The sequence below is a fragment of the Colius striatus genome, chromosome 12, assembly GCF_028858725.1.
Source record: "Colius striatus isolate bColStr4 chromosome 12, bColStr4.1.hap1, whole genome shotgun sequence".
NCBI classification, from domain to species: Eukaryota; Metazoa; Chordata; class Aves; order Coliiformes; family Coliidae; genus Colius; species Colius striatus.
Window position 1 is genome coordinate 2765673 of NC_084770.1, and position 26481 is coordinate 2792153.

The 26481-nt window shown below is 39.9% G+C and overlaps 1 protein-coding gene across 2 annotated transcripts in view; it reads right to left on the reverse strand.

The window, feature by feature from the left end:
- Positions 1 to 1367: 1367 nt before the first annotated feature.
- Positions 1368 to 26481, reverse strand: part of LOC104559328 (vesicle-associated membrane protein 2) — a 58162-nt gene continuing 33048 nt past the window's right edge. For both annotated transcript variants that reach the window (XM_062005825.1, XM_062005826.1), the window contains exons 2-5: positions 18424 to 18538; positions 14432 to 14590; positions 12387 to 12438; positions 1368 to 10273 (exon numbers count right to left, since the gene is read on the reverse strand). In XM_062005825.1, coding sequence (XP_061861809.1) covers positions 10257 to 10273; positions 12387 to 12438; positions 14432 to 14590; positions 18424 to 18538 — 343 coding nt within the window. In that variant the 3' untranslated portion in view covers positions 1368 to 10256. The remainder of the gene's footprint in view (positions 10274 to 12386; positions 12439 to 14431; positions 14591 to 18423; positions 18539 to 26481) is intronic.

Consider the following 26481-nt stretch of genomic DNA (forward strand, 5'->3'; position numbering starts at 1 on the left):
ATACACACAAACCAACATAATTCCCTCTCTCACTTAGTCCTTCTTTGCTATTTCATGTAGTTTAATGTTTCATGTATGTAGAACATATACTGTATGAAATCACTGATTGTTTTTTCCCAGCTCCTTCTTATAGACTCAAAGTACTCCTAATTTATTGACAGGTAAGCTATGAGTTACCAAGGAAAAAATCTACTGTTTTCTAATAAAGGACTGTCATACAATAAGGCATCTTGACATGATCTGGTTTTGGTGTGTTTGGGTGGGAAGAGACAATACTATACCCTTTATATGTACTGAGTTATTTTGCAATAAAATTAGAAGAGCTGTTGAATGAGAGTAACATGCCCTATTCATGAAAGTGCAGAGCTACCAAGGAGTTACTGCAATGCTTATATATTTTTAAATGTACATGTAGTCACTAGAAGGGGAAGAGCAACTTCCAACTCTGGTGTTTTCAAAGAGCTTAATTATGAGTAATTAAGGAATAATAACTCATTAGGAATAATGATGGCAACAGTTAGCAATGCCTTATTAAGCTGTCACACCAGTGGCCAGCATCAGCTGTTTCAAGGCAGAAGATGACTCTGCAAGAGAACCTCTTTCCTTCTCACAGAGAATCCTTCTTTCTTCCTTTACAAAATGTGTCCGAAGTACACAAAATTTGTCAGCTAACAATATCTCATGGCAATCAGTTCCCCAAGTTAGAGAGTGGAGCACCTCCCTTCTGATGAAAGGCTGAGGGAGTTGGAGCTCTTTAGCTTGGAGGAGACTGGGAGTGATCTCATTAATGTTTACAAATGTGTAAAGGGCAGGTGTCAGGAGGATGGAGCCAGGCTGTTCTCAGTGATGGCCAATGACAGGACAAGGGGCAATGGGTACAAGCTGGAACAGAAGAGGTTCCAAAGGAAAAACTTCTTCACTGTGAGGGTAACAGAGCACTGGAACAGGCTGCCCAGATGGGTTGTGGAGTCTCCTTCTCTGGAGACATTCAAAACCCACCTAGATGAGTAAGAACTGTGACCTACTGTAGGTGGTCCTCCTCTGGCAGGGAGGGTGGACTAGGTGATCTTTCAGAGTTCCTTCCAACTCTTAAGATGCTGTGATTCTGTGATATGTTACCATTAAAAATGCACTAAATGCATTCTCCCATCTGCTGCTCTTCATAATCTTTTAGGAGTTGTACCACTGTCACCACTTTTTTGTACTGAGTCCATTATTGTTGATACAACAGAAGTGGGTTTTTTTCTATTCTATTAAACTGAACATATAAAAACTCAGTGTGAATTAGAAAATCTTAATTTCCAGAAGTTGTTAGGGAACAGGAATGACACAAAAAGCAACTTCTTAAAACAAGATTTATTGGCACAAACATACATGTTACAAATGTCTACGATATTCCTGTAAAATATGTTCACTACTTAAAAAAAATCACCATCCACAGAAAAGTAAAGGAATATCAAACTCAGTCATCACAATTTTAGCATCAAAATGCATGCATTCATCATTTATAAATGGAATTTCACTGACCTCCAGATTTTTCCTTCCCAGGTAGTTCTAATAAGATGCAAATGGAATGTTTTCTGTAGAGGCACAAATCACAATTTCTTGCTTAGTACGGCTGAGCCTATGAGGTGAGAAATGCTGTTCTCAGCAGAGACTTTGAGATCCTTTCTGAGTGCATTACTAGAAAGCTCAACATCACTCTGTGGCCTTTAAAAGGTTGCAACTAAATATTTGGTCTGGAGTTTAGTTTTTAAAAGGGCAACTGAAGACCTATTTCTTATTAGAACAAGCACAGCTTGAAGAGTAAGGAAAGAGGTAGAAGAAAGGATTTTGTTTTGCTTGCCTTTCCATTGAGGTGGCATTGCTAAGATGACTTGTGAGGAGAAATAGTAATCTCAGTAAATCCTCTCTTTTCTTGGGTGCCAGTCTGGTAACTTAGTAGCCAATCAAGGTTTTGTCACTGACCTCAGACAGCACAGAACTAGACTTCACGTCACGTCCTGGATCTGACCCTGCGCCTATCATCAGTTTCAGTGTCAGAAGAGCAGGCTTCACTGGGGAGAAAGCACTGATACCCTCAGCATGATCAGATCTCGCTCAGTCCAGTGTAAATGAGGAAAAAATGTTATTGGTGTCAGTGGAAGCTCTCTGAAAAATGGGGGTTGCACTTATTCCTACTAGATCTGAATTTACTGTAATCACATCAGTGTACAAAAAAACCTGCATAAACCACATACACATATGGAGGTGCATACTGCACTTTATCAGCCTTAGGAGGGCAGGGAATATATCCAATGGCAGAATTTGCTTGTGGAATTGCCAACCTTGGACATTTACAAAACCCATCAAGACAAACCTTGTACAGCCTGATACAACTTCAAGAGTGGCCTTGCTTGGAGCAGGAGATTAGACTAGATAAACCTCAAGGGTCCTTTCCATTCTGATTTTTCTATCATTCAAAGGAAAGGCTTTTCCTCTACTGAATCAGAACATGGCACAGATTCTGTATCAGGCCTGGACTTAGTAAGGACTAGATTTTGTTATCTTAAACAGCTAATGGAAATTCTCTAAATGTTTAAGCACATGTTGAAGTCACTTCCAGAACAGGGCATCTTTTGCTCTTTACTCTGGGCCAGAGAGTGTGAAATACTCAACTATCTGACCATTTAAAGTCTACAGTGCTGAGCTGGTTAGACAGCACCCCCAGAGGCCGCTTTTGTGTGTTAAGACTGAAGCATAAGTCATTAAGGAAAATACTAATTAGCTGGTTATAGACTCATTTCCTGCAATGACCAAAACAACTTTATAATAAATGTTCCTATATTGCTACTAAGAGAACTGCAAAACAAACTGAAGGTTGTTCACAGCAGATGCTGGCTATGTTTCATCTCTTTCACAAGTTGAAAGTGAACATTATCACCCAAGTGGCAAATGCTTGTCTATGTATATAAGCACTTCTTTCAGAAAGGAGGAGGAAAAAAACCAGTTCTCAAAAAAATTAACCTCTACTGCAGATGGTGTTTCCCCCTCAAAATGTATTTTTGCCACAAAGGATGTTTTTAAGCCCTGCTCTTGAGTAGGAGGTAACAATTTCTAATCTTTAAGTGGTGCTGATATACATAATGTGACTAATATTTTACCACGTATGGCGTCAGGGGAGTGAGGACTTTACAAGACAAAGAAATGATATCTTTTATGACAAGTAGTGGGCTATCAGTAACATTATATTGTGCAGACATGTGAGTGTGTCTCAGCTACATTAGCATTTTATTTTATTCCCAATATAGGGAAAAAGCAAATGGAGCATAGATTGAACTCAGCATTTCTAATGAGAAAAAATACCCATCCATCAATAAAGAGGCTTTGGAAATTAATTATTCAACTATTTGTCTAGCTGCTAATGCTTTAAATAATAGATAAATAATACTTAAATAAGTAATGCTTAAACTGTATACCCATGGCCTTTACTGTATATTTCTAGTTTTATTCAGGATCTTTTCTTCCCTTCAGTTTCATGAAAGGCTGACCTTACATTACTTAGTACGCTGTAGCTTGCTAGCAGCAAGGCAGCCAAGCTGACCACCAAATTTTCAGGTCCAACCAACACTACTGTGGCTAATGGAGAAATTGTTGCAACCTTTCAGGTTGATACTATGGGTACTAACAGCTCAACTTCTGAAAACATTTAGGCATAACTCCATTATATGCACTATCTCAAACATTGATCTTACAAAGAAAACAACCACAGCAGCCATTATTTACTCTTACTTTAAATAGACCTGCAGTTTATCAGGATGAAGAATAGATTCAAATATTGAGACCTCTTAATTATTTGAAAGTCTTTTCATTACAAAAGCTCAGACATCCATGTATTCACATATACATGAGGGGAATGTAATGGATTCAGCAAAGTGATTTTCCATCCTCTTCTTAGACCTTTTATTGGTGGACAAGCATAGACACTCGAATGGAAGAAGGGTAAGCAAAATAATCATGCTGTGTCAAAAAGACTTCATTACTGGCAGATCAAAGTGCTACACAACAAAGTAGCCATTCAGTTTGTATCTTTACTTCACCAAGCACTCTGGAGCCCTATTTGACTGAAGTCTGTCACCACTTCTGCAGCTGACAACAGCAGCGTATCTTTGGACGCTAAACCCCAAATGGTGCTCTCTGCAAAAAACCCTAGATCATCCTTCCTGCATGTATCTCCCGTGTTTTCAATTAAAAAGTGAAAGGAAGTAAATTTAACTACCATTTGTAACAGTTCAAGTTGTAGTCCATATACACTTCAATAGACTGCTTAGTTTTAACATCTGAAAAGTGCTCTTAGGTATAGCCACTTATAAAAACGAGTTTACTGAATGTTGGCTGTATTTCACTTAAACAGTTTCTCAATTTACTATTTTGTCATTATCACACTATCCTTATTTGCTATTTCCTCTCTTTTCCATCAAAATTGATGAAATTACTGTTACAAGGAACATTAAATACATTTAATTAAAATTCCAGTGTTTAATAATTAGTGTAGTAAAAATGCTGTTGTCTAGCAGTCAGAAGCCTTCTTTTGTGTTGCATCATTTTGAATCAAATGAGGATCCAAGAGCCATATTCTACTTCCAGTGTTCTCATCCCATCAGTGGTAGCTGGTCTGAAGACAGAAGAGCATTATAGGGTGGAGGTTCAGCTCCACTCTGGCCTGCCAGGGCTCTGATTGAGGTAAACAATGGCAGAAGGCAGGGAGTCAACTCAGAGGGCAGCAGAACAACCTTAGCCCTAATATGCTATGTTCCAAATAGACTACACTCTCAAAACACAAAGGCTTTCTTGGAGAACAAAGGGAGACTTGAAGAATAATAGAGAAGCCAGATGCTGTGGGAAGAGCTAAAGAATGGAGAAGCATTTTCCATAATTACCTTTGTTGTTCTCAATATTTTCTCTTTGAGAAAAGTACTTTGCCCTTTTAAATTTATACCACATGGCTTCTTTGGTTGAATAGAGTGTTACATATGAAGCATGATGCTGTATTCATGTTTTAAACCAGCACAGGTTATGATTTTTGCTTTGGATAGTTAGCAGATGTGATACAGTCATGACAGAATGAGGTTACTGCAGAAATGACTCATTGTTGAATAATCAAGTGTTTACTCCATCAAAACTGCATGTAGCTGGACTGCCACAGTTTTTCTGCTTTATTGTAAGATATAGCTTTTAAATGTCAGTGCATCAGGAAGAAAGGTAAACTCCTTGGGTGGCTTAGATCTCTTTTTACTCATATGTTTAAAGGCAAGCAGCCCTCTGGTTCTTAATGGAGGAAAAAGGCTGCTGAGTGTATCAATGGAGATACACATTAATGAAATAAGGAAGATAAATTAGCTGAAGGGGAAAACAAAATCCTTTCTTGAAGTGGCAGAGAGAAATGTTTCTGAAGGATATCAGATGAAGAAAGAACAATTGATATGAGGTTCTGGTTTCATTGTTTCATACTCGCCAGTCTAATATCCCTCCTGAAAATACTGGCCCCACCTGAGAAATCACCAGCCAATCATTTCTCTAGATACCACTGATTTTTTTTTCAAACTACATTCTTCAGTCTTTTTGGTTTTGCTTTTAAAGAAGGTAATTTGAGGATGCTTTGTGCTTTCTATTGCATGAAGGACAACGTGCTCAAATATATCTCATCTAGCAAGAGGGACCTAAATCATGTGAAAGGAAGAACTAGATGGAAGAGCATCTTACTCTTCTGACTACACAAGAGGGACCAAAGGTTATGATCTCTTATAGGTCTAAAGTACAGGTCAGGACACGAATCCAGACCGAAGAGACTTTGGTCTCTTTGAGGACTTTCTCCGATACTCACTGTGTACCTTGGGAGTGAGCCCAGTGCCTTATATGGCTACTGGTTTAGACCTCTTCCTTGTTTAAAGGGCAAGAGAAGCAGGGTTGAAATCTAAATCCTGGATCATACCCAAGTCCTCTGTAGTGTCTTTGCAAAGATCTAGCACCAACATGTATAATCAAAGCAATGTTATAGAAAAATAATAGACTATGCAAACTCCCACTGGATGAATAACTTCCCATAGAATAGAGAAAAACTCTGTAAAAACATGAAAAAGAGTTAACATCTGAGCTTCTAAAGGTTCCTGAAATTTGAGACTCCCATAGTAGATGCACCTCTGAGAAGCAGACATCATTTTTTAACACAGTTGTCAAGTCATGAACTTGGTCTTAAGAGCTAAAATCCATTGTAGTCAGACAAAAAGTAGCTCGGCTGTTTGTTCATAAAGTTACGGGAAGCCCAGTCAGAGGGGTAGTGACAAAAAGGAGACACAGAAACAGGAGAATTTCAAAAGGTCTTGCTACCCTGTCAAAACCACAGTAGATTGTGGCTGTTCTAATTAATTCCTGTTAATACTGTCCTGTTTTTCCATGACTGCAAGTGCTGACATCACTTGTTGAAGATCACGATTTAAAAAGAAAAAAGCCATGCTGGAACTGTTCCTAGGGCTAACTTCATGCAGGTTCCAACAGAATTAAAGTGCTAGCTACATTTCTAAATCACTTCTTGGCTTACAAACCCTAGGTTACATTCAGAATCTTTATCAGCTTCTCCTCTTCTAATAATATTGGATTATGTTGGACTACATTGGATTGGCTGTGCTGTTACATAATGTTGTCAAGTGAAAATCAGGTCAAGTGCCCCATTTGGGCTTACACACTACTTGTTCCTGCAAGTTTGCCTACCAGTTGTTTTTAAGTTTAAAGCCATGTTTATGTTATTGCCAGGTGAGCTAAATTAGAATGAAGGTGTGACATCCAAGCAGGATCTTACTAGGCTGTGGACAGTGGATGCAAATAACACACTTTCAACCTCAGAAGATGACAAGCACTCATCAGCGAGGCAAAAAGCAGCTGTGGTAAAAGTACAGACCAGCTCTTAACAGTGTCATTTTAACTCTTCTGTTTCTGAATGGCATATCATGCTGGCATCCCCACTGTGCAGTGCTAGCTCAGAAATCAGAGGACGAGTAAGTGTTTCCTGTAAGGATAGAATACGCAAGTCTCAAACAATGCCCAATTCTGGCTAAAGCTACCAAAATCCTTGCTTCCAGACAGAGAAGTCTTCAGGTCAGTCTCCAAAATGGTAGTCAGAAAGCAATCAGCCTTGCAGCCCCCTGAGGGTTTGCTGGAGAATGGGTAAAATGAAGCCCTTTGCACCTTTTTCCAGCCTAAGGTAAAAGCCCAGGCAGTAGTTTGTGATGAAGAGTATAGCTGAAATCAGTGCTGACCAAACAGGGAAACTGATGATTGCAAGTGGACAGTTGTCATTGCATGGACATTTTAAATGTAGAGGAAGTGAGTGGAAAGCAATCAATCCTGGCTTCAACACAAATAAGATCTCCAACTGTGTTTATATAGATTGTCCTCTGTACCAGTCTACCTATGCAAGATAAAGTTTCATAGTCTATGACCCTGAACAATCCTGTGTTACTGTGTTCTCCTTGCAGAAGAATTAACCCTCTGCAGGAGCAGTTCGACTCTGTGCATCGAGAAAAGACGTATTTGTTTATTCTTCCTGGGCTGAATTAGAAATGTTACATGTCTTATCTTATCTTACTGATTGCAACCAACCAGCACAGCATGACAAGGAAACATCAGCATTCACAAACACACTACATGCAAATGACTTAAAAGACACATTCATTTAGCATATTTCATTAGCACACAAGAGGAAATTGTCTCTTCACAACCATTTTACAGCCTACTAGAGGCTAGGTTTCTTGACTAAACTCTTCCTTGCAATTTCTCACCAACATTTAGCAGGCATCCCTATTAGTTACCGTTTTGAGTGAGAGTGGGTACATATTCCACAACCAGCAATTTCTCTTCCTCACTCAAAGCTTGGGCTTTGACTAGCTTGAGATACATTAGCTAGGAGGTTATAAGCTTTGCCTCCTTAGAGCAGTTTCATTTGGAAACTTTGTAGCTAGAGGATTCAAACTCTTTGATGTGGATTTGCAGCAGTATCAGCTAAGTAGTCAGTTCAGACCTTCATAGGAGAAGGCATTAAGGATCTACATAAGGGATCTGTAGCAGCACATAACCTTACTGATTGCACCATCTCCAGTGAAAGTTATCTCATGAATCATGAATCCTTTTGGCATTCCTGCAAAAAAGCCCTGTGAGGATCAAGACATGCTCAACATGGTTATGGGTGGCAGGGTCTCACTCTTTGGAGAGAATTCTTTTGTATCAGCTAGCTAAATATCTTAGTAGTTTAAAAAAGGTGCTGAAGTTGGACAGCTTACTCTGTTTCCAGTGAAGGCTCAATTATATATAGCATTCAGCTGTGGCACCTAACAGAGTCAGGCCCTTCACGACAGCAGAATTTTCCATGTGGCCCATGAGGATTTCAGAAGTGCTTATGACTCAGACAGAAGACTGATGTAATGGGGAATACCAGGGAGGCCAGTAGCACATTAGTAACTTTGAAAGTTAAGTTTCATTAAGACTGTGGCCACTTATTACTTACTGATACTAAATAGTACATATCCATGTCAAACAATAAATAGTGGAAAAAATGTAACTGGAACCTTTCAGCTGATCATTGCTTATTTTTTCTGTGAAACTCTACTTAAGCACAATTTGTATATGTATTCAGTGCAACAAACTGGTCTGTGTTTTTTTAATCTAAGACCATGTCAAGACAGATACTCTGCAGTGGGAATAGTTACACTACTACCATCACCATTTCTATGTCCTAAATAAATTGAGGACAAAAAAAGCCATCAACCCAAACCAACCTTAAGCCATTTCTTTTTTAAATTCTACTTCTTCTTAGAAATTCTGAAGGAGTCATCCTGAACAGACCCTTTCAGAATTCCCTAGCTCAAAATTTGATAATTCGATTTCAGTTAGGTTCTTTGTGATTAAACTAATCCAGTGTTTAAAAAAAGAAAACAACCCAAGGAATTCAATATCTGGGAGAAACTCTACAACAGCAACATACAAGAACTTTCTCTCAAACCACAAGATATTTTTCATTTAAATACATAAAATGTTAAACTATTTGAGTATGAAAAATATCTCAGCTGAGCACTTTACAAAGACAACACTATAGTTTATGAACTATAACCACACAAAAATTAAAGTTTTTAAAAGCCTATTAACACCACCACTTTGGAACAGTGTCTTTCTGCCTTCCTCTTCTCCAGGAAAGCTTTGCTAGGCATCTTTTCCTTCCTTAGCCTCTCTCCACTGTTCCCTCTATTTACTCATACCTCCTCCTTCCTGATTTTTTAACAGTCCTCAGAGTGGAGACTGTTTCTGCAAAATGGAGCAGAGGTAGCTTCCTACAACTGTGCTGAGAAGCCACAGACATCACCCAAATTGTTCATGTCCTTTAGGCTAGGGCTGTAAGTATTAGGAATTGCCACACAAAAGAGTGCCTTGAGTTTTTAGCAAGAGTCTGTATCTTAGTCATGTATTACGCTTATATGACCATTTTTGCATTTCACTTGGCCCTTTCAAGATTGTGCTAGCTAATGTCTTTTTGGTTGTCATACAGTTTTGTTTCTGGCTTTCATATTGAGGCAATCCTGGTTGTACAGAACACCTCATAAGCAAAAATTTAAATCCATAAAATTGAAATCCACCATTTATTTTCTGCAGGCCATGTTTTTAGACTTGGATCCCACAACTAATCTCAAAAAAAAAATCTCTGTTTGGTTCACTAAGTTGAAATAAGATGTCTTACATGAATAATTGTTGGTACCACTCTCTTCAATGGGAGTAACAGATACTACCTCAGAAAGTTACAACTGATAGTGGATTTTGTCATCCAACCTCAGCTGCTCAGATGCAGAATTTTGGCCCTGATGTTTGCTGCAACCTTAAGTTTGGGTCCAATCCACCTGACAGTGTCCCTTTAAGCAGGAGTTTCCCCACAGCTGCATTCTCTCATTCTGAGATGTTTAGGATGCTTTTCACAGACTACAGTTTCTGAAGGTCAGTGCGTACACATTTTAAGACACAGTGATAAGACAGTGTATGGAACTACTTGGCAGTATTTAGCTGGTACAGTTTCTTGTGGAAACAACAGAATCCCAAAACACACCACACCGAATGCTTATGGGTTATTACAAGCAAAAATCCCAAGACACCGGGAATTAAAAAGCGGAGTTCAACAAAGGAACACTGATATCGTTGGTTGATATGAACAAAGTTGTGCCAAGTCTTCCTTCTTTGCTTTTTCAAGTGGAGAAATAAACTGGGAAAGGAAGCAGAAAGAAAAAAGAAAACATAAACCATCAGTTATTACAGAGTCACTGTTGTGCTTTCCTTCTCAGAAGCCTATGCTGTCCCAGAATGGCAAACGCCTTTAGCACATCTTTGCTGACAGAGCATGACATGTCTTTCACACAGTATGCCTTCCTAGCTGGAATGGAGGTGCTCCTCCTGCATCTAAAGGAGTTTGGAGTGGAAAGCAGGAGAGACTGTGGCTTGAAAGATAGAAAGTGCAAGGACTGACAGAGATGGTAGACACCATCCCCCACTCCAACAACACCTGCAGTCCCATGTGTTCTAACTCTTCCTTCAGTAGGGACCCAGCCTGCTTTTCAGGGACCCACTACCAGGATGGTCGAAGCCTGGTTTGGGCCATTTTACTACCCATAGTAGCTTGCTGTGGGGAACTACCCAATTTATCTGCATCTCTAGTTGGCCCTGTCTGAAGGGTATGATCTTGTTCCCATTCAAATCAGTGACTGGAAAAGCCATGCAGGCCTTGTCTTCGACAGCACTTGGATGCTTGACATCAACAGGATGTAAACATATACTTGAGAGCTACTGTAAATAAATACATCATTGAGTTCAATACACAGGGTCCTTTCTGAACCTGCAACCTTTAGACCCTACTACAGAAGGATCAGATTGAAAAAATAACCTCAGATCCAGAGCTTAAATATATTTAAGTCTCACTCAACTTGCACTAGATCTCATTGTGGTGAGCCATGATCTTGGTTTGGTGATGTCACACTCAGGTGTGACCCAACCTAAGCCATGTCAAACCTGTTATGGCTGTTTCTAAACTCACCAGGTCAGGAACCTAACATTTAAAACCAGGAGGGAAAGAATGTTATTACTCATGTATACTTTCAGCCTTAACTTCTAAGGACAAAATTATGAGCTATCTTGTCTGCTTTTCACTTTCACTTTTGCTCAATGATGCATATATACACAGCAATCTGTTCAATGGCTGCACCTCTGTCTTCTCAGCTTGCCACACTAGACTGCAGAACCAAGGCCTATTTTTCCCTTGAAGCCAGTTGCTTTGGGTACTCAGTTAATATAGTTAATTAATATCTAGCCATTTCTCATTCTTGCTGTATCAGTGTTACGAAACCCTAGAATTATTCTGGGTCACTCTGGTGCCAGCATTCATAAGACGAATAAACTGACACATGTATCTCGATCCATTTGGTCATGTTTACAGGTGATTCTGTAAGCCTTCTTTACAGAAACAACAGAGGAAAACAGAAGCATGCTAAATACAAGGCATGTAATTTGAGAGCTGGGAATTAATTCCAATCCACAGTCTAGCCTCCTGGATTACTAGCTGGATTGTCTAACTCAAGAAATCTCCCTTTTAGGAGTTAATGCCACGGTACAGTTATGTCACATAACGGCTGTTGCTAACACAGAGGTTACGTAAATCAAATGTTCAGTTCCTGTCATTACAAGATCCCTGGCTCCCAACCAGCATGACTGCTGTTTTTCATTCATATGCTATCTTTCCTATAACAAATGTGTGGTATGAAATGATCTTTTGAGACAAGACATCAGTAAGACTTTGGGCCATCTTTTAGCAATATTTAGGTATTCAAGATGCAAAGGGATTGTCAGAAGCACCATCATTGCAAATTCCGGCTGATTTCGTGGGAAATAAGCACCTATATGCTTTTAAAAACTTCCTCAGATGCCTATTTGCCTGTGGGCCTTCATTTCATTTTTATAGGCATGAGGTAATTCAAGCATTACTGTTCTCACTAGAAATCATTGAGACTGTGTCACTGGTGGTAACGAAAGGAAGATATCTGAGACTGCATAAAAATTTATACGAACAGGAAAAGGGAGAGTCTTTAATCCTAGGGAAAGTTATGTAACATGCTAATGAAAATACTTTACATGTTAACAAATTCTACCTATCTAAGAGTCCAGGGAGTTTGCAGTAAATCTCACTATAACAGCATGGCACCAGAAAGGGAATTTCACAAATTAATCAGTTTAAATAGTTCCTGTTGTTTGTTTTTTTTAATATATCAGCACTTCATAAGTCACAGAGCTACTGAGACCAGAAACAAAAGAGAAAATTAATTACTCACTTATAATTATAATGAGAATGACTGCGCATACTACACCGAGGATGATCATCATCTATCAAAAGAAAGTTATGAGAAAAAAAAAAAAGAGAAAGTCAGGTTTTCACACAAAAGACAGCAACCCCTCAGGTTTTGTTTTCTTAGTGGCTCGTTCCTTGCACTTTTCATTCCTGCAAGGACTCACTGCGACAGACTTGTTAAAGCCTCAACTTTAGTGTCAGTTTAGGAAAAGCTGACCAACAGCAATGGATCATAGCATCTTGTTGCATCTTGTCAAAGCTAGTATGTTCTTGCCTGTCAACTAAGATAGAGTGACCAACCTTGTCCATTTCCAGCAGTAGAAAAAGTAAACTTCCAAAGTAAAACTGCAGACGTGGTTTACGTGGCTGGATTCACACATGCCCATGGCCACTTCCTATTGGACTAACCTCATTGCTTTTCACTGCATTGCCAAACAGTCAGGGAAGAGGCAGCTGGAGATGTCTAATGCCTGGCAGCTATTTATGCTAGCTTTGTGCACTTATGCTGTTTGAGAGAGGTAGCTCATGCTAGCCAGAACAGCTTCCAGCACATCATCCCCGAAACAGCACACTGCAAAGTTGAAATCTGTTCCCACAGGAACAGATACATCAGAGCCAGCTGTGCATAGACCATAGCAGCACTGAGTTGTGTGGGTTAGAGACCCCCATGTCAGGCCTGCTGAAAGCTAATGAGGCCTCCAGAGATACTGCAGTGCAATCACCATCATTACTACAGTGAGAATGGAAAGACTGAATAACAACAAACACGAACATGTCAAATCAAGGCCTTCCTTCCTCCCAACATATGTCTGGAGGACAGAGCTAGCCATTGGCTTTCAGGAGATTCTTTTTTTTCCCCTCTCCTTCCAGAGTTTGGGAACCAGTGGAAGAATAGGGGGATTCTGTTTGTCAGGGTAAAGGGACAGTGAGAAAAAGAGAATGAGGGTAAGTTAGAAGGTCTGGTGTAGTGCAGGTCATTGTGGTGACTGCAGTCACCATGGGTGAACCTAACTCAAAATCTGTCTGTAGCTCCCAAAAGCTCTGGCTTCATGGCAAAGCAACAGGGCAACAGCTAGAAGAGGCCTAGGGGAACTGCTCAGTTGAATTTCTAGCCTAGAACCACTTACTTCCAGAATGTTCATGTGTGTAGTTTACTCAGAATATTTTGCCTTGCTTTACATATCATAGCACTGTGAAGTGAGACTGAGAGACAAAGCAGGCAACAGACTGGTTACAGATACATGTGGGATTCTTCTTTGGGAACAGGTGATTTTATTTGGGTGGGCACGAATGGTCATCAACAATGATGGCAGCAAAGAGAAATGGCAATGATGCTCAACTTTCGGCATAGCGTTCATGTTGGTGTTACGTAAGTAGCAAGAAGCAAGGATATGGAGTCTTATATGAATAGGAGGAGACAAAGTTTGTGGGTCCAGAAAACACAAATCCTGAAGATCAGAAAAAAAAGAGGAGAGTAGGTTCCCTCTGCTCATGGGAAAAGATGAGACTTTGAAGACAGCAGAGACAGAGATGGTTGATTAAAGTCTTACTTTATTCTAACCATCCCCTCTTTAAAAGAGACTGTCATTTCCTCACAGTGGTTTGTGGAACCAAGTTTGGGGTTTTTTTTGTAGTTTACCATTCTAAAGAAAGAATGATCTCCCCCAAGGAAAAAGCTTCTTTTCTCTCAGTGCTAGAACTCACTACACCTGTTCAAGTTTTGTAGCTCACACAGGGAAATGTGATGAATTAACATGGAATGCTTTCCCATTCCTATTTACAGGCACTGCCTGAAGCATCAAAATTTCTGCCTACATTTTATATACTGTAGAAATTATATAAAGAATAGGTTCTGGTAAAGATCAAAGCTGCTTTACTTATCCTGAAGCCTAGAGGCCAAGGCATTTCTTTCTCTCTTTGACAAGAAGACTCCTTAGAGATGCCACCCTACAAGCAAAGTCCCATTAAATGCAAGTGAAAGTAATGTCTGCAATGAAGTTACTCTTAACAAGAATTTCTATTCCTTACCTTGCAATTTTTCCACCAGTATTTTCTCTTCAGTTTGGCTGCACTGGTTTCAAACTGTGAGGCACCTGCTTGCAATGCATCTGCCCGGTTGTCAAGTTCTGATAGCTTCTGGTCTCTTTCTAGCACCTTGTCCACGTTCATTCTCATGATGTCTACCACCTGCAAAAGCACAGCTTCACATTAGTTTCCACACACAGTAAAGATGGAGGTCATCCATATGTTCAGACTCTGGAATATGACATAGCATATTGAAACCAGCCATTTGGCATTCTGGTATGTGATGGCAATTATCTGAACAGTGCCTCAAAAACAACGCCCATGGAAACAGACACAGTAAGAGCAAGATGAATGTAGCTATATTGTACTCAGATGCCCTTAAGGGTAAAAAAAGAAAGGGACAGTATGAAATACTGTTATTAGCTTCATTTAAAACTTTTTATTTCTTTTAGCCTACAACTAGCTACTTCACTATACATACAAAAACCTGATAGAAACTCCTGTACTATTGTTTGGTTCACATTTGTCCAGTCATCACTAAGATGAAGGCATTATTTTTCTTATACATTTACTTAAACTAGAGAAATCAACTAGATAAAGCCCACAGTGAAGGGAACTCCATGCATTTCCTGACCAAGGAATTCACTCGCGCTGCAGATCTTTCTCAGACAAGATGACTTCCCAGCCATAATCTGAAGTAATCTGAAGTTCTGCTTGAAAGTGGAGGAGGAGAAATTTTTACCTCACAAAACTAACCCTGAAGCTTATCAGGGAGCTCATGCCACCTCATTGCACAGTCTCAGCAAAAAAAAAGTGTGCACAGCCATTACATAATAGGTAAAGTCCTTTTGTGCATATATTTTTTACATTCAGTTAGACAGACATCCTCTTTTAGCAAACCAGTAACTCTAAATAGAAATACTGCACAAATTCATCACTGAGATAAATGTTAGACAGTATACCAATCTCAATAAAGTTGTGTCCACTTATTCTTGCAGTGAATATTGTTGCTGGTCTGTTACTTCTCATGCTGTATAATACAGAAGTTCAAGTAGGTTTTGTATTTGATATAATTTAACCATTACTTGGAAAACCTCAGGGCTATTCATACATTATTTCAATGGAGTGAGATGCAATTAGTAGTGAAAAGATCTGTGAAAGGACTGGCATGGGGTGAAATGCCATTCCAAAATTCAGATTTGTTTCACTTGTCTACCAAACCTGAAACAAAATCAAATGTTTCGGTCAACCCAAATTTTCCTACTTGCTTTTCCAATCTGAAACCCTCCAAACATTTAACTTCATATCAAACAAAAAACCACTGTTTTGTTTTCCTTTTTCAGCTGGCATCTAGCTCAATTTTGTCTTGGTACAAGGCTTTGTATTGAAAATCTTGAACTATCTGAAACTAAATAACGTTTCATATCCATTCTCTCATTTTCCTCCCAGAACAATTTAGTGAATATAATCTGACTGCAATCAGATTTAATCTGACTTGTTCAGATGAGACTGCAGTTTTGTCAAATAAATAAATGTTTTTCTAGACTAAAACCAAGACCTGAGCCTTAGAAAATAAGCTCTTGGATGCCTAGATAAATCAGAGGGGGAAATCCAACGTGGATATAACTGAAATACTACATCAGCATCGACATAGCTTTGAAAATGTCAGTCATTTTACTAAGACCAAGAATTTTCTCTTAAATTAAGTCATGATGGTGTTGCTGAGTTTTGGGGTTGGGTCTGAAGTGCTGTGCGGATCAGCCAGAGGAGTGTGGTGCTGTGCTGTGGTGTCTGACGCCACCTATAGGTTACTTTCCCACAAAACAAGAAAGGAAAACGACCAGCAAGGATCGAAGTAGGAAGGTTATTAACAGATAAGATTCTTAGGTGCTACAAACCAGTTTCACCTCAGTGACTTCACAGTACGGAAAGCCCAGTGGAGTTTGTCTCTCCTGGTTATTTTTATATTGTGATTTCCCTCTTAAAACAAGGAACCACTGATCATCTGCTATCCACTCAAAACCTACACCAAACTCAGCTTCCCTCTCAAACAGGAGGTGAAAAACCAGGAGGAACCTGATTATCACCCATATAATTGTCAAATCCTAGGGCTACCCATAGTCCTCTCATACTGGTTAAGAGTTCTTGCCAAAATTCTACCATCATGTTACACAAGAACAAGTGTAAAAGTCTCAGAGTGAAAAGTCTCAGAATACAGAATGTCTTAAACACAAAGCAGGGGTTCACTAACCTCACTGGAACCATCTTCATGCTGGAAAGCCCTGTGTAACTGACCTAGATTTCTTGTTTTAGACAATAAATAGCAATTGTTTTTCATCTTCTAAGGACAACTGCTTTTCCTGTAGCTCACATAAACAATTATAGCACCATCATGATATAAAATGTTCAGGTCAAGAAGCTTATTTCATTATTCTGACTCAAGACAAAAAAGGAAATGTAATATTCCTTTCCCATTGCAAATGACACTCCACTAACATCAATTAAGTTAGTGTGATGTGAAAAGCAGTGATAATGAGAACTGGGCCTAGAAATTTCTGCAGCCATTTCTGCAGCCAGAGGATATTCCTGTAATCAGCTCTGAGCCTCAGCAATCGAGAGGCCAGAAAGATTGTTTTAGCAAAAGTTCTCAAAGCTCAATTTGACAGGTGCATTACAGAATCATAGAATCATTTCAGCTGGAAGAGACCTTTGAGATACTGAGCCCAGCCTTTGTCCCAGCCCTATCAACCACTAGACCATTTCCCTAAGTGCAACATTCACCTGTCTATTAAACACCTGCAGGGACAGTGACTCCAGCACCTCCCTGAGCAGCCTGTTCCAGTGCCTGACAACCCTTTCAGTAAGGAAATTCCTCCTCATATCCAGCTTGAACCTCCACTGGTGCAACTTGAGGCCATTTCCTCTTGTTCTATTGCTTGTCACTAGAGAGAACAGACCAACCCCCTCCTCACTACAACTTTCTTTCAAGTAGTTGTAGACAGTGATAAGGTCTCACCTGAGCCTTCTTTTCTCCGGGCTAAACAGCCCCACATCCCTCAGCCATTCCTTGAATTCATCTTAAGAAATACATTTGAGTTGGCTGTTGTGAAGACTGCTCTACTGTTTTTAAAGCATACATGTTTAAAATAGAGGCTTTTATACATGTCAACAGCAATTTTCTAATGTCTATTTTACTGAATCACCATTAAAGGATCACACAAGTGCTGGCCACTTCCCCACAGATGCTAAGCTATGAGTTACTCAAGCCTTTGCAGGGGTTTAGCAAAACTCTGTAATTGGTAGCCATCACACAAATCTGCACAGTAGGTGTGCAAGGATGTGACAGCTGCTACTGTACTGTGGGTATGCTCAGGGACTACACCCACATGCCGTGACACGCTCCCTCATTCCCACTGTCACACCACTTAGATGGACACTGCCATTACAGCCAAGTTCATGGAGTAGTCTATATGCTACACGGTCCTCCAAGGCCAAGAAAAGGAGTGGGGAATTGTTGAAGATACTGTTATCACATCATATGTGGGTGCATTTCTTTGGAGCTAAGTTGTGATGATTAATCAGTAGAGCTCTGGCTAATGAACACAGTCCCCAGATGTACAATTCTCATGGCTTGAATCTATGAGAAGCCAATGGTCTGTCCCTGTGAACTAGCCTGTAAGATTAGTGTCTAACCTTTAGGAACACATTAGAAGAACTGGTTCCACTATGACATTTCCTCCTAACCTGACTGGGATGAATTCCTGAATTGGCACCAATGGCCACATTTTTTCTACAGAAGTATTACTGGTACAAGGAAGTTCATACTCAAAACTCTCTTGTATTTTCTGCCTCCTCAAAGTCTATCTTTTGGTAAACCTCATTTCCTAGATCCACTGCCTTCAGGTGATCACTAGGGAGGAAAGCATCTTAAAGAAAAAAAAAGTAACCATATCAGTGCCCTTATGAGGAGCAATGAATCACCTGGAGCCACTTACCTCATCCACCTGGGCTTGTGTCTGTTGCAGCCGTTTGTTGCTTGACACATTGCTAGCTGGAGGTGGCCCTGCAGCTCCAGCACTGGTGGGACCTTGAGTAGGAGCTGGAGCAGACCTAAATCAAAATCAGGGAACAGAAAAAGTGACTGAAACCATCTTCACTTGTTCACTACTTTTCTAGAAGTCAAAAGTACCTATCTCTTTAAAAGGCTGTCTCACAGCCCACATTTTCCATTCCTGGATCACAAGCCTAATATTCCATTCTCTCCCATGCTGCAACTAGTTTTCACACACAGAATTACAGAATCTGGGCCACCAAATGTCCCACCAGAGCATCTGGCTTGGCCTGAGCATCTGACACAGACCCTGGATGAATCTTTGCAGCAATGCTGTGAACAGAGCCCTGGTCACCTATGCAACAGCTCTTTTCTTAAGCATCAACAGTGGCTTTCCCCAGCTTGCTCTAAAACAAAAGGCCTTTAAAATCCAACAACAGATCCATCCTGTCTCAGTGCACGACCTTGTGCAGACAAGTCACTCTGCTGGCCTCAACCTTAGCCAGTCATTCTTTGCATCCACACTTTAACCTATGAAACCTTACCTTTGCTTTCAAGGGACCCCTGTCACTTCTTCCTGCAGAGAAATAAAGCCCTTCCCGAAGCTGCAGAGGAAATCCCTAAGCATGCAAACTGAAAAATACCACAAATCCCACTCATGCATTACCAATGCCTTCCCACAGTGACAGACTGAGAGAACACCATGTTTCTCTGTGAATCATTCCCTTTTACATCCTGGGGTCTGAATAATGCTGCTGGAAATATGGCCTCATTAATACACTGTCAAAGTGCCTAGGAGCACTAATAGTTCCCCAAAGGTACCTTGAGCTGCAAATTCAGTTTGCAAAGCTCAGTTTTACAGGTAATACTGACCCTTCCAGACTCCCAGTGATGGGGCAGCTGTTTGCAGGCCTGGAGCACTGCCGTATCTTACACTTCAGGGGTTTTTTAATTGCTAGTAAGAACTTCATTATCAAGCTTTACTTGAAAGAAAAGAACCTGACCTATACACAAATTGCTCATCCTTTGAGGACCTCAGAACCACTATTAGAAACATAGAAGAGTAGATGCTGCTACCACCTGCAATGAAACTACTCCATTGAAGGGCCAAGGGCTAGGATCCCCAATGGGATTTATTCTGAGTTTACATTGTTGTCAAAAAGGATCAAACTATAATGCATATTAGATTCAAATAATGCAAAACAATATCTCCCTGGAGCATTAGTAACTTCAAAGGGAGTTTCTAGCACAACAAAGCTAAAATGGAAATGGTGCCATTTCTTTGCAGTCAAGGAAGTAAATAGGCTTTTCCCAAACAATAAAAGCAGATTTTTTCCTATGGAAACATTGTGTCACACTATTCACCACTACAAACATTAGCAGAGCTCCCTTCTTGAGCTGTGTACTGCTAGCATCCCACAGACTACAGAAGGGAAGAGCACAACAAGTAGTATTTTTCCTGGTCATGTTTCTACTAGCAAGCACAGTTTCTACAGTGTTCTTGGTCAAAGCCCTACGATAACTCAAGAGTTCAGTGCTGTGCCATGTGCCTTTTCTGCCTGGCAATTCTAATCTTCTTTTCTTTTTGCACCTCCCAAGCTATCCTTAAAATGATTTGGCATAAAGTAGACATTTCCTAGTTTGTTCTCTTACAACATCTTTGTTGCCATCTGATTTGGTATCAACTGTATTTCCTGGGCCCTCTCTGCTCCATGTGTAAGGGTTAAATAGCAAGAATGGAGACTTGTACAGGCACTCTGACCATCCAGCAGGAGCTACTGTAACTAGGAGAGATGGCAATCTTTATGCTAAGGTACAGCAAGCTTATAAATAACATACTCATCTTAATTAATGACATAAAATCTAATATAAGAGTAACCAGAGCTGGGTGCTGCCTGCAGTGCTGAGCTACTCTTTTGTCTCTGGAGTTGTGTTCTCCTTACACAGTAACAGCAGCTGCCTCACTTATGGCCTCATGGTTCAGAGCAATGAGCTGCCTCAAGCAGAAGAGCTCTCACCAGAAGACAAGAGGTACAGAGGGGACAGCACAGGTTTCCGGACATCAATCCTTAAGCACGTGGCTTTAATGCCAGCTGCAGCTCTTGCAGGTTAACAAGGCCTGAGCCCTCTCTTGCCATGAAGCAGTATGACAATCCAAATACAAAATTGACAAGATAAGCACAAAGATACCTGCATCACCTCTGCTCCTTCTGTCCTCCCTAGGCACTTCAGAACAGGACAGAGGGGTCTCCATGCTTCTGGCTCAGCCCTACCAGTGTTTGATCTCTGTAGAAAGTATTCTGGCTGGGCAGTACCTTTGTGAGCTAACATGGCTCCAGTTCCATAAGATGTTTGTTAAGACAGATGTCTTTGAATCTAAGTTTTCCACTAAAGAAGGGAATTGAAGGCCTACATCACTGGAAAGCACCAAGTCCTCTGAGATAATTTAGTGTAAAACTGCTAGAATGAAAGTCCAACCTCCATTTACATAATTCTTCTATTATTACCTCTGTACCCTGTCACATCAGCTTATAATCACTCAGAGAAATTTATGCAAAACATCAGCTCGATGTTAGAGAGGCTTTCTTTTGAAATACATGAAGCACCACAACTTTAAAGTCAAATTGTTTCATGGCTTAGTATGATTTTTGGGAGCTTTAAAAGAATGCAAGATCCATATAAAAGCTCCATCACTGGACACTTAGCCACCAGGCTTGTGTACTATTGCTTTTCTTTCTTTTTAGGAAAACAAAAAAACCTACCATTGATGCTGAGAACCTTCACTCCCAAGAACAGGTCAGATTAATTTGGAATGGAGAACAAAGCTCTATTACTTTTTTTTTTTTTGTGAAAAGGGGTATAAATCAGTAGTAAATATTCATAAATGGCAACCACTCTGCAGTGTCACTTAGTTCAGGACAACCATATCACCTGCCTAGAGCCTCAGCAGCAAAGTTGTTCTTTATGTAACATTAGTGACATCCTTGCTCCCCACTGTGCCAGATTTTACTTCAGTTAGCACGAGCAATGTGACTGAAAGCAGATGCTGGGTCTGCATGTGCATGTAGCCCTCTAGGAAGAAACATTTGAGGACTGTCCTAGTGATTCAGTAAAATGGTCTCAGCTGACTCAGATGTCCTCAGTTCTTCTGGTTACTTGCTGAGCCTGAAATTGGTAAGTCAAAATAATGACTAAGAGATTTCTCATCTCACCTGAGTATTTTGGAAGCAATTTACTATGTAGCTCTAACAGTTAAAGGGAGTTGCAACTCTAATTAAGAGACAATTGGAGATATCCAATGTTACTGTCTTCCATTACAGCTCTGGCTGAAAGAACATTAAGGATGATCATATATCTAATGTTTTGGGAAGCTGCCTGACACATATTTCCATTTTTGTTCATATGTACAAGCTACATAGGAAAAAGACTTTTGTGTGAGTCAGGCTAAGGATGGGAAATGCACAACCTGAATACCAGAAGGATGCTGGACCACCACTATGACTTTGGTAGAGTTTAGGTTAGCTGCTCTCATCAACTAGTTTTATCCATACAAAGTATTTTCTAAAACCTCCAGCTACAGCACCTAATCCCTTCAAAGTCTTTATCCTAACAACACTGCAGTAAACTGAGGAAAAGCTATTATCCCCATTTATGACTGGGCAACAGGTACAGAGAGATTAAATGGCAAACCTCTCCACTGCCATCCTTCTGCTCCTCAGTTATATGCATAACTCATATATAATCCTCAGTTATATACATAACTGAACTTATGGATATTTAAGCCACTGTTCTCCTATTTGGGCCCAGTGCTTAGATGGGGTTGGACACTGTAGTTACAAAGGCATTTAAAAAACAACAAAGAAACCCCCAAACCCAAACAAACAAAGCCAAACAAAAAGCCCTCAAAAGCTTTTATTGAATTGTAAATTTAATGATAAATCAGAACAGTTCCAAAGCTCTGTAGCTGAGCTTTAACTCTAAAATAATTATTAAAAACAGATATAAATGCAAATTCATACACTACTTAAGGCACTATGGATGCCAGTGAAGGTCCTGAACCTAATAGCAGCTGTAGTAACAAACCACTCTCACGTGCTCCTGGTGCTGAGAGTGTTCATCTGTGAATTTAGATGCCTCTGAAAGCTTTGCAGCAGGAGGGATCTCTGAGGAAGCAGAGGAGCTCTCCAGCACTGGATGTGTGCTGCTAGCTTTGAACTTGCCTTGTTTATTCTATGTAATACTAGTGGAAACAGTTTTTCCATTGCTAATTCACAGTTTTCTGTGAATTGGGTTCTAGCACATAGGAATTTATTGCTGCAACAGGTCAGTTTAGCCAACATTAGCACAAAAGCTTTAACACTCAGCTTGGCTATATGCACTTTGGTACAGCCCTAACAAAATCCAGTCCAACCAAGAAGGCAGACTAAAATTCTGTGCTAGCCTATTTACAAGCAGTCTCTCAATGAAATTGGTGCTTCTGCTATCTAAACTCCTTAAGGTTCTGGGCTTTCCAGACTTGGGTGCCTAATTGTACAACACAAAACAATAGTACAGGTCTAACACAGCTGTGTGTGGACAGTCATGTTTCTGTTTGGGAATACATAGATGTGTGTATGTCTAAAATCAAGAGACATTAGCTATCCATCCCAATACCTCCCACTCAAACTTTTGCTTTTCCCACAGTGAACCAGGACAGTGTCATACAGCAGGTTGTATTACTCTTTCAAATCACACACTAATTCTCTCAGGAGACTTTCAGAGAAGACTTACTGGTAATGCCCCCATAAAACTAAGTGCCATTTAGAATTAGGTTCTCAGCCTTCTTACTTGTAGATAATGATGTTCTCTGCCTGTAAGGTAAGAGGACTCTTCAAAAGAAAACCCTGGCTAGAAAGCATGACCTACCCAGTTCCAAGATAGATGCACCCAGTAAAGTAATTTGTTTTTCAGGTCAGTTGCCCCCTAATTGTATGTACTTCAGATTTCCAGCTCTTCTTCCCCCCTCTGTTATTACCTAGCCTATTTTAACAGGCTAAGATTACTCCTGTTTTCATCCCACTAATCTCACTTTCAAAAGGGAGAAAAAAAGCTGCTCTATGGGAGTAAAAATATGATAAAGTCATGATATTACAAAACTGATTATGGTAAAAAGATAATTAGGTAATTGACAGAGAAGTATCACTGCTGGGCTAGAGGACATTTGCATACTTGAGGGTGGAGGGATCTTCAGACTATGGAAAGATGTTTTCAGACCTCTGAGATTTCACAGAGGAAGCAGAATTGACTGCCAACAGAGCAAAAAGGCTTCCTTCACTACCAGGGAACCATCACTGCTTTAGCAGAGATGTTTTTCCTAACTGTACTTTCCAGTGTTTCATCTGAGCCTTTCTGTATTCAGTAAAACTGTGAGTATTGCCAAGTAAATGGCTACAGACTTCAACTTAGACTCATTCCATTCTATGACTATCAATTTTAAAACGATTTCTCATGCTCTTTGTAATAATTGGGTAGTAATGAGTAATATTGAATTGGTGGTAGGAAGAAAAGAAAGCACATATAAAAGGATTAACATTTCAGATGCCTTAACTTTGTGACGAAAGCTCTGCTTTGAACACATTTATGTTCCCAAATGTGGTTTTCATGTTCTAGCAGCAATACTCTACAAGGACTCTCCTCTATTACAAAATATTTACTCTGATCATCAGCCAAAGAATTATACCCTACATTTAATGTCCTAGGAGCACATTTAATTAAATATTCCCACCAGTTTATTATGACTGCATTGACCATCTGGTGTGCTAAATATGCACACAGAGGAAAAATAGAGGGACCTAAAGACATCATCTTTAACTTGATCATAATTTGTTATGCCAGTAATGACTGACTGATTTATCTTCTCCAGTATCTTCTATTCAAGCCACATGAGTATTACTTACGAGCCCCAAAGCACCCGAATTCTAAATCATGCCAATTAGTTCATCCAAATTATTTTTGTGACAAACACAACAAATTGCCAGAAAGAATTGCATTCTTTCCATAATTTCTCTAAATTACAGTCTTCACAACAAGCAGTTGCAGTGACTCAGGCAGGGTTTCTGTCAGTCAGAAAAGTAACACAAGGCAGGATTCCTTTTCTAAAATATCAACACTACAGATGCTTTTTAGATCCTTCTTTCCCCTTGCTGGCATATTTTGCAAAGACTGTGGTTTAAGTTCAAATCAATACAATGCAGGGATTGACTTGTCCTGTCACTAGATCCAATAGAAAAAAGTGCTGCCCCAGCCTCCTGACACCCACCATTTAGGTATTTCTAAATATTAATGAGATCCCCCCTCAGTCTCCTCCAGACTAAACAGCCCCAGTTCCCACAACCTTTCCTCACAAGGAAGATGTTCCAGTCCCCTGATCATCTCGGTGGCCCTGTGCTGGCCTCTCTCTAAAAGTATATAAACTTTTTAAAACTTTTTCTGACATTCCTCAAGCTGTTATGATGTGAGCTAAGAACCATAAAACTGGCAGAAAGCTCAGCTCTGTGATCTGATTTTGCCACAAAATGGCTACTATTTCAAGTTAGTTGAATATAGATTAAATATAGATTAAATCTAGCACTCAGCATGGGTTGCCAATTTCAAATAGATTCAAAAGTGTAGATAAATGAACTCACCTTTACAAAAATACTAGAATTTTCTGCTCCATCAGCTCTGTAGTTTTTATCTTAATCTAGCTTACTGACATGACTCTATCCCTGAGAGCTCTTTGCAAAGTGCATTGGTAGATGCCTTTCTGCAGTTACTACGGCTCAGACTTGCACACTGAGGTAACCTTATATGCCTGGAAAAATAACACAAAGGCTGACCATCACAGGTAGAGCTGCATTTTTCTCCCCAGAAAACTTAATTAAATGAATTTCAGTTTATAAATAGGAGAATGCTTTTAATGGGCATAAAGAAAACCCAGCAACCAACACGGTTTTCAGCAGAGAAATCAAACTCTGGAAAACACAAAGCCTTTATTTTTCATGTGCTAAGTTACTGATCTGAAACTAGTGAAAGATAGAAGGTACTGTAAACTGAAACAACAGTGGATTAAAGCAGAAAATCACCAAAGCATGTAGGCATATAAGGGTATGGGAGAGTGGAAGCACAAAAGCACAAAATTTCATTCAATGCCTTTAGTGAGATACATCTGAAACAACTGAAGAATAAAGCAGTAAATGCACTGGAAATGCAGTCAGTATCATTGCTGTCATTTTCTCCTCCAAATTGGAAGAAAAAGAAGAAACACAATCTGTCTTGGAAACTATAGGGGAAAGATATAAATACCAAATATGTTGCTAGAGAAATGTTTCAAGAATGCAAGACTTTAAAAGCCAGAGTCCATTTGAACAAGCTGATGATGTTAAACATCCTCATCTGACAGATATTGCTGATTCACAAACCTTTCCTTTCAACCTCTAGAGCAATCACTAAGGACATGGTTCAGTGGAAATGATCTGCTCTAGGCAAAGTTCCAAATCCTATTTCTGAACAGGAGGTGATGTACTCAAAGTTCATGCTGACGTGGTTAGACTTCACCTGTTTCTCATGCAGAGGAGTAAAAGCATCCACTCTTTCTATCTTTCTGTATAGACTGCCAGGATTATAGGCTATACCCAAAGGAGTAAACAGGCAGCAGCTGGGCAGGGAGTGGGAGGGAAGGATCAGGGTAGAGTTTGACTCAGTTATCCCCTACTCCTTGACTCATGTACTGGTGCAGAAGAAACTGCTGCAATTTGTTGCTGGTTGCAGTCAATTCAAAGTTAACTCTGACAGAAAGGAGCAAGGAAGACTCTCAAAGGAATAGTAAGATTGATATGCCTTCCCTGCTTTTAAGTAATATTTTTTGAGTCAAGGATGTTTTCTGTGCCTGTCTTTCAAGAGGCCAAAATGAAAACCTAGGAGGCTTGGGGGCTCTCCATTTGCCTATGAATTCCTTCCCAGCATTCTTCTTTCACTTTAGAAG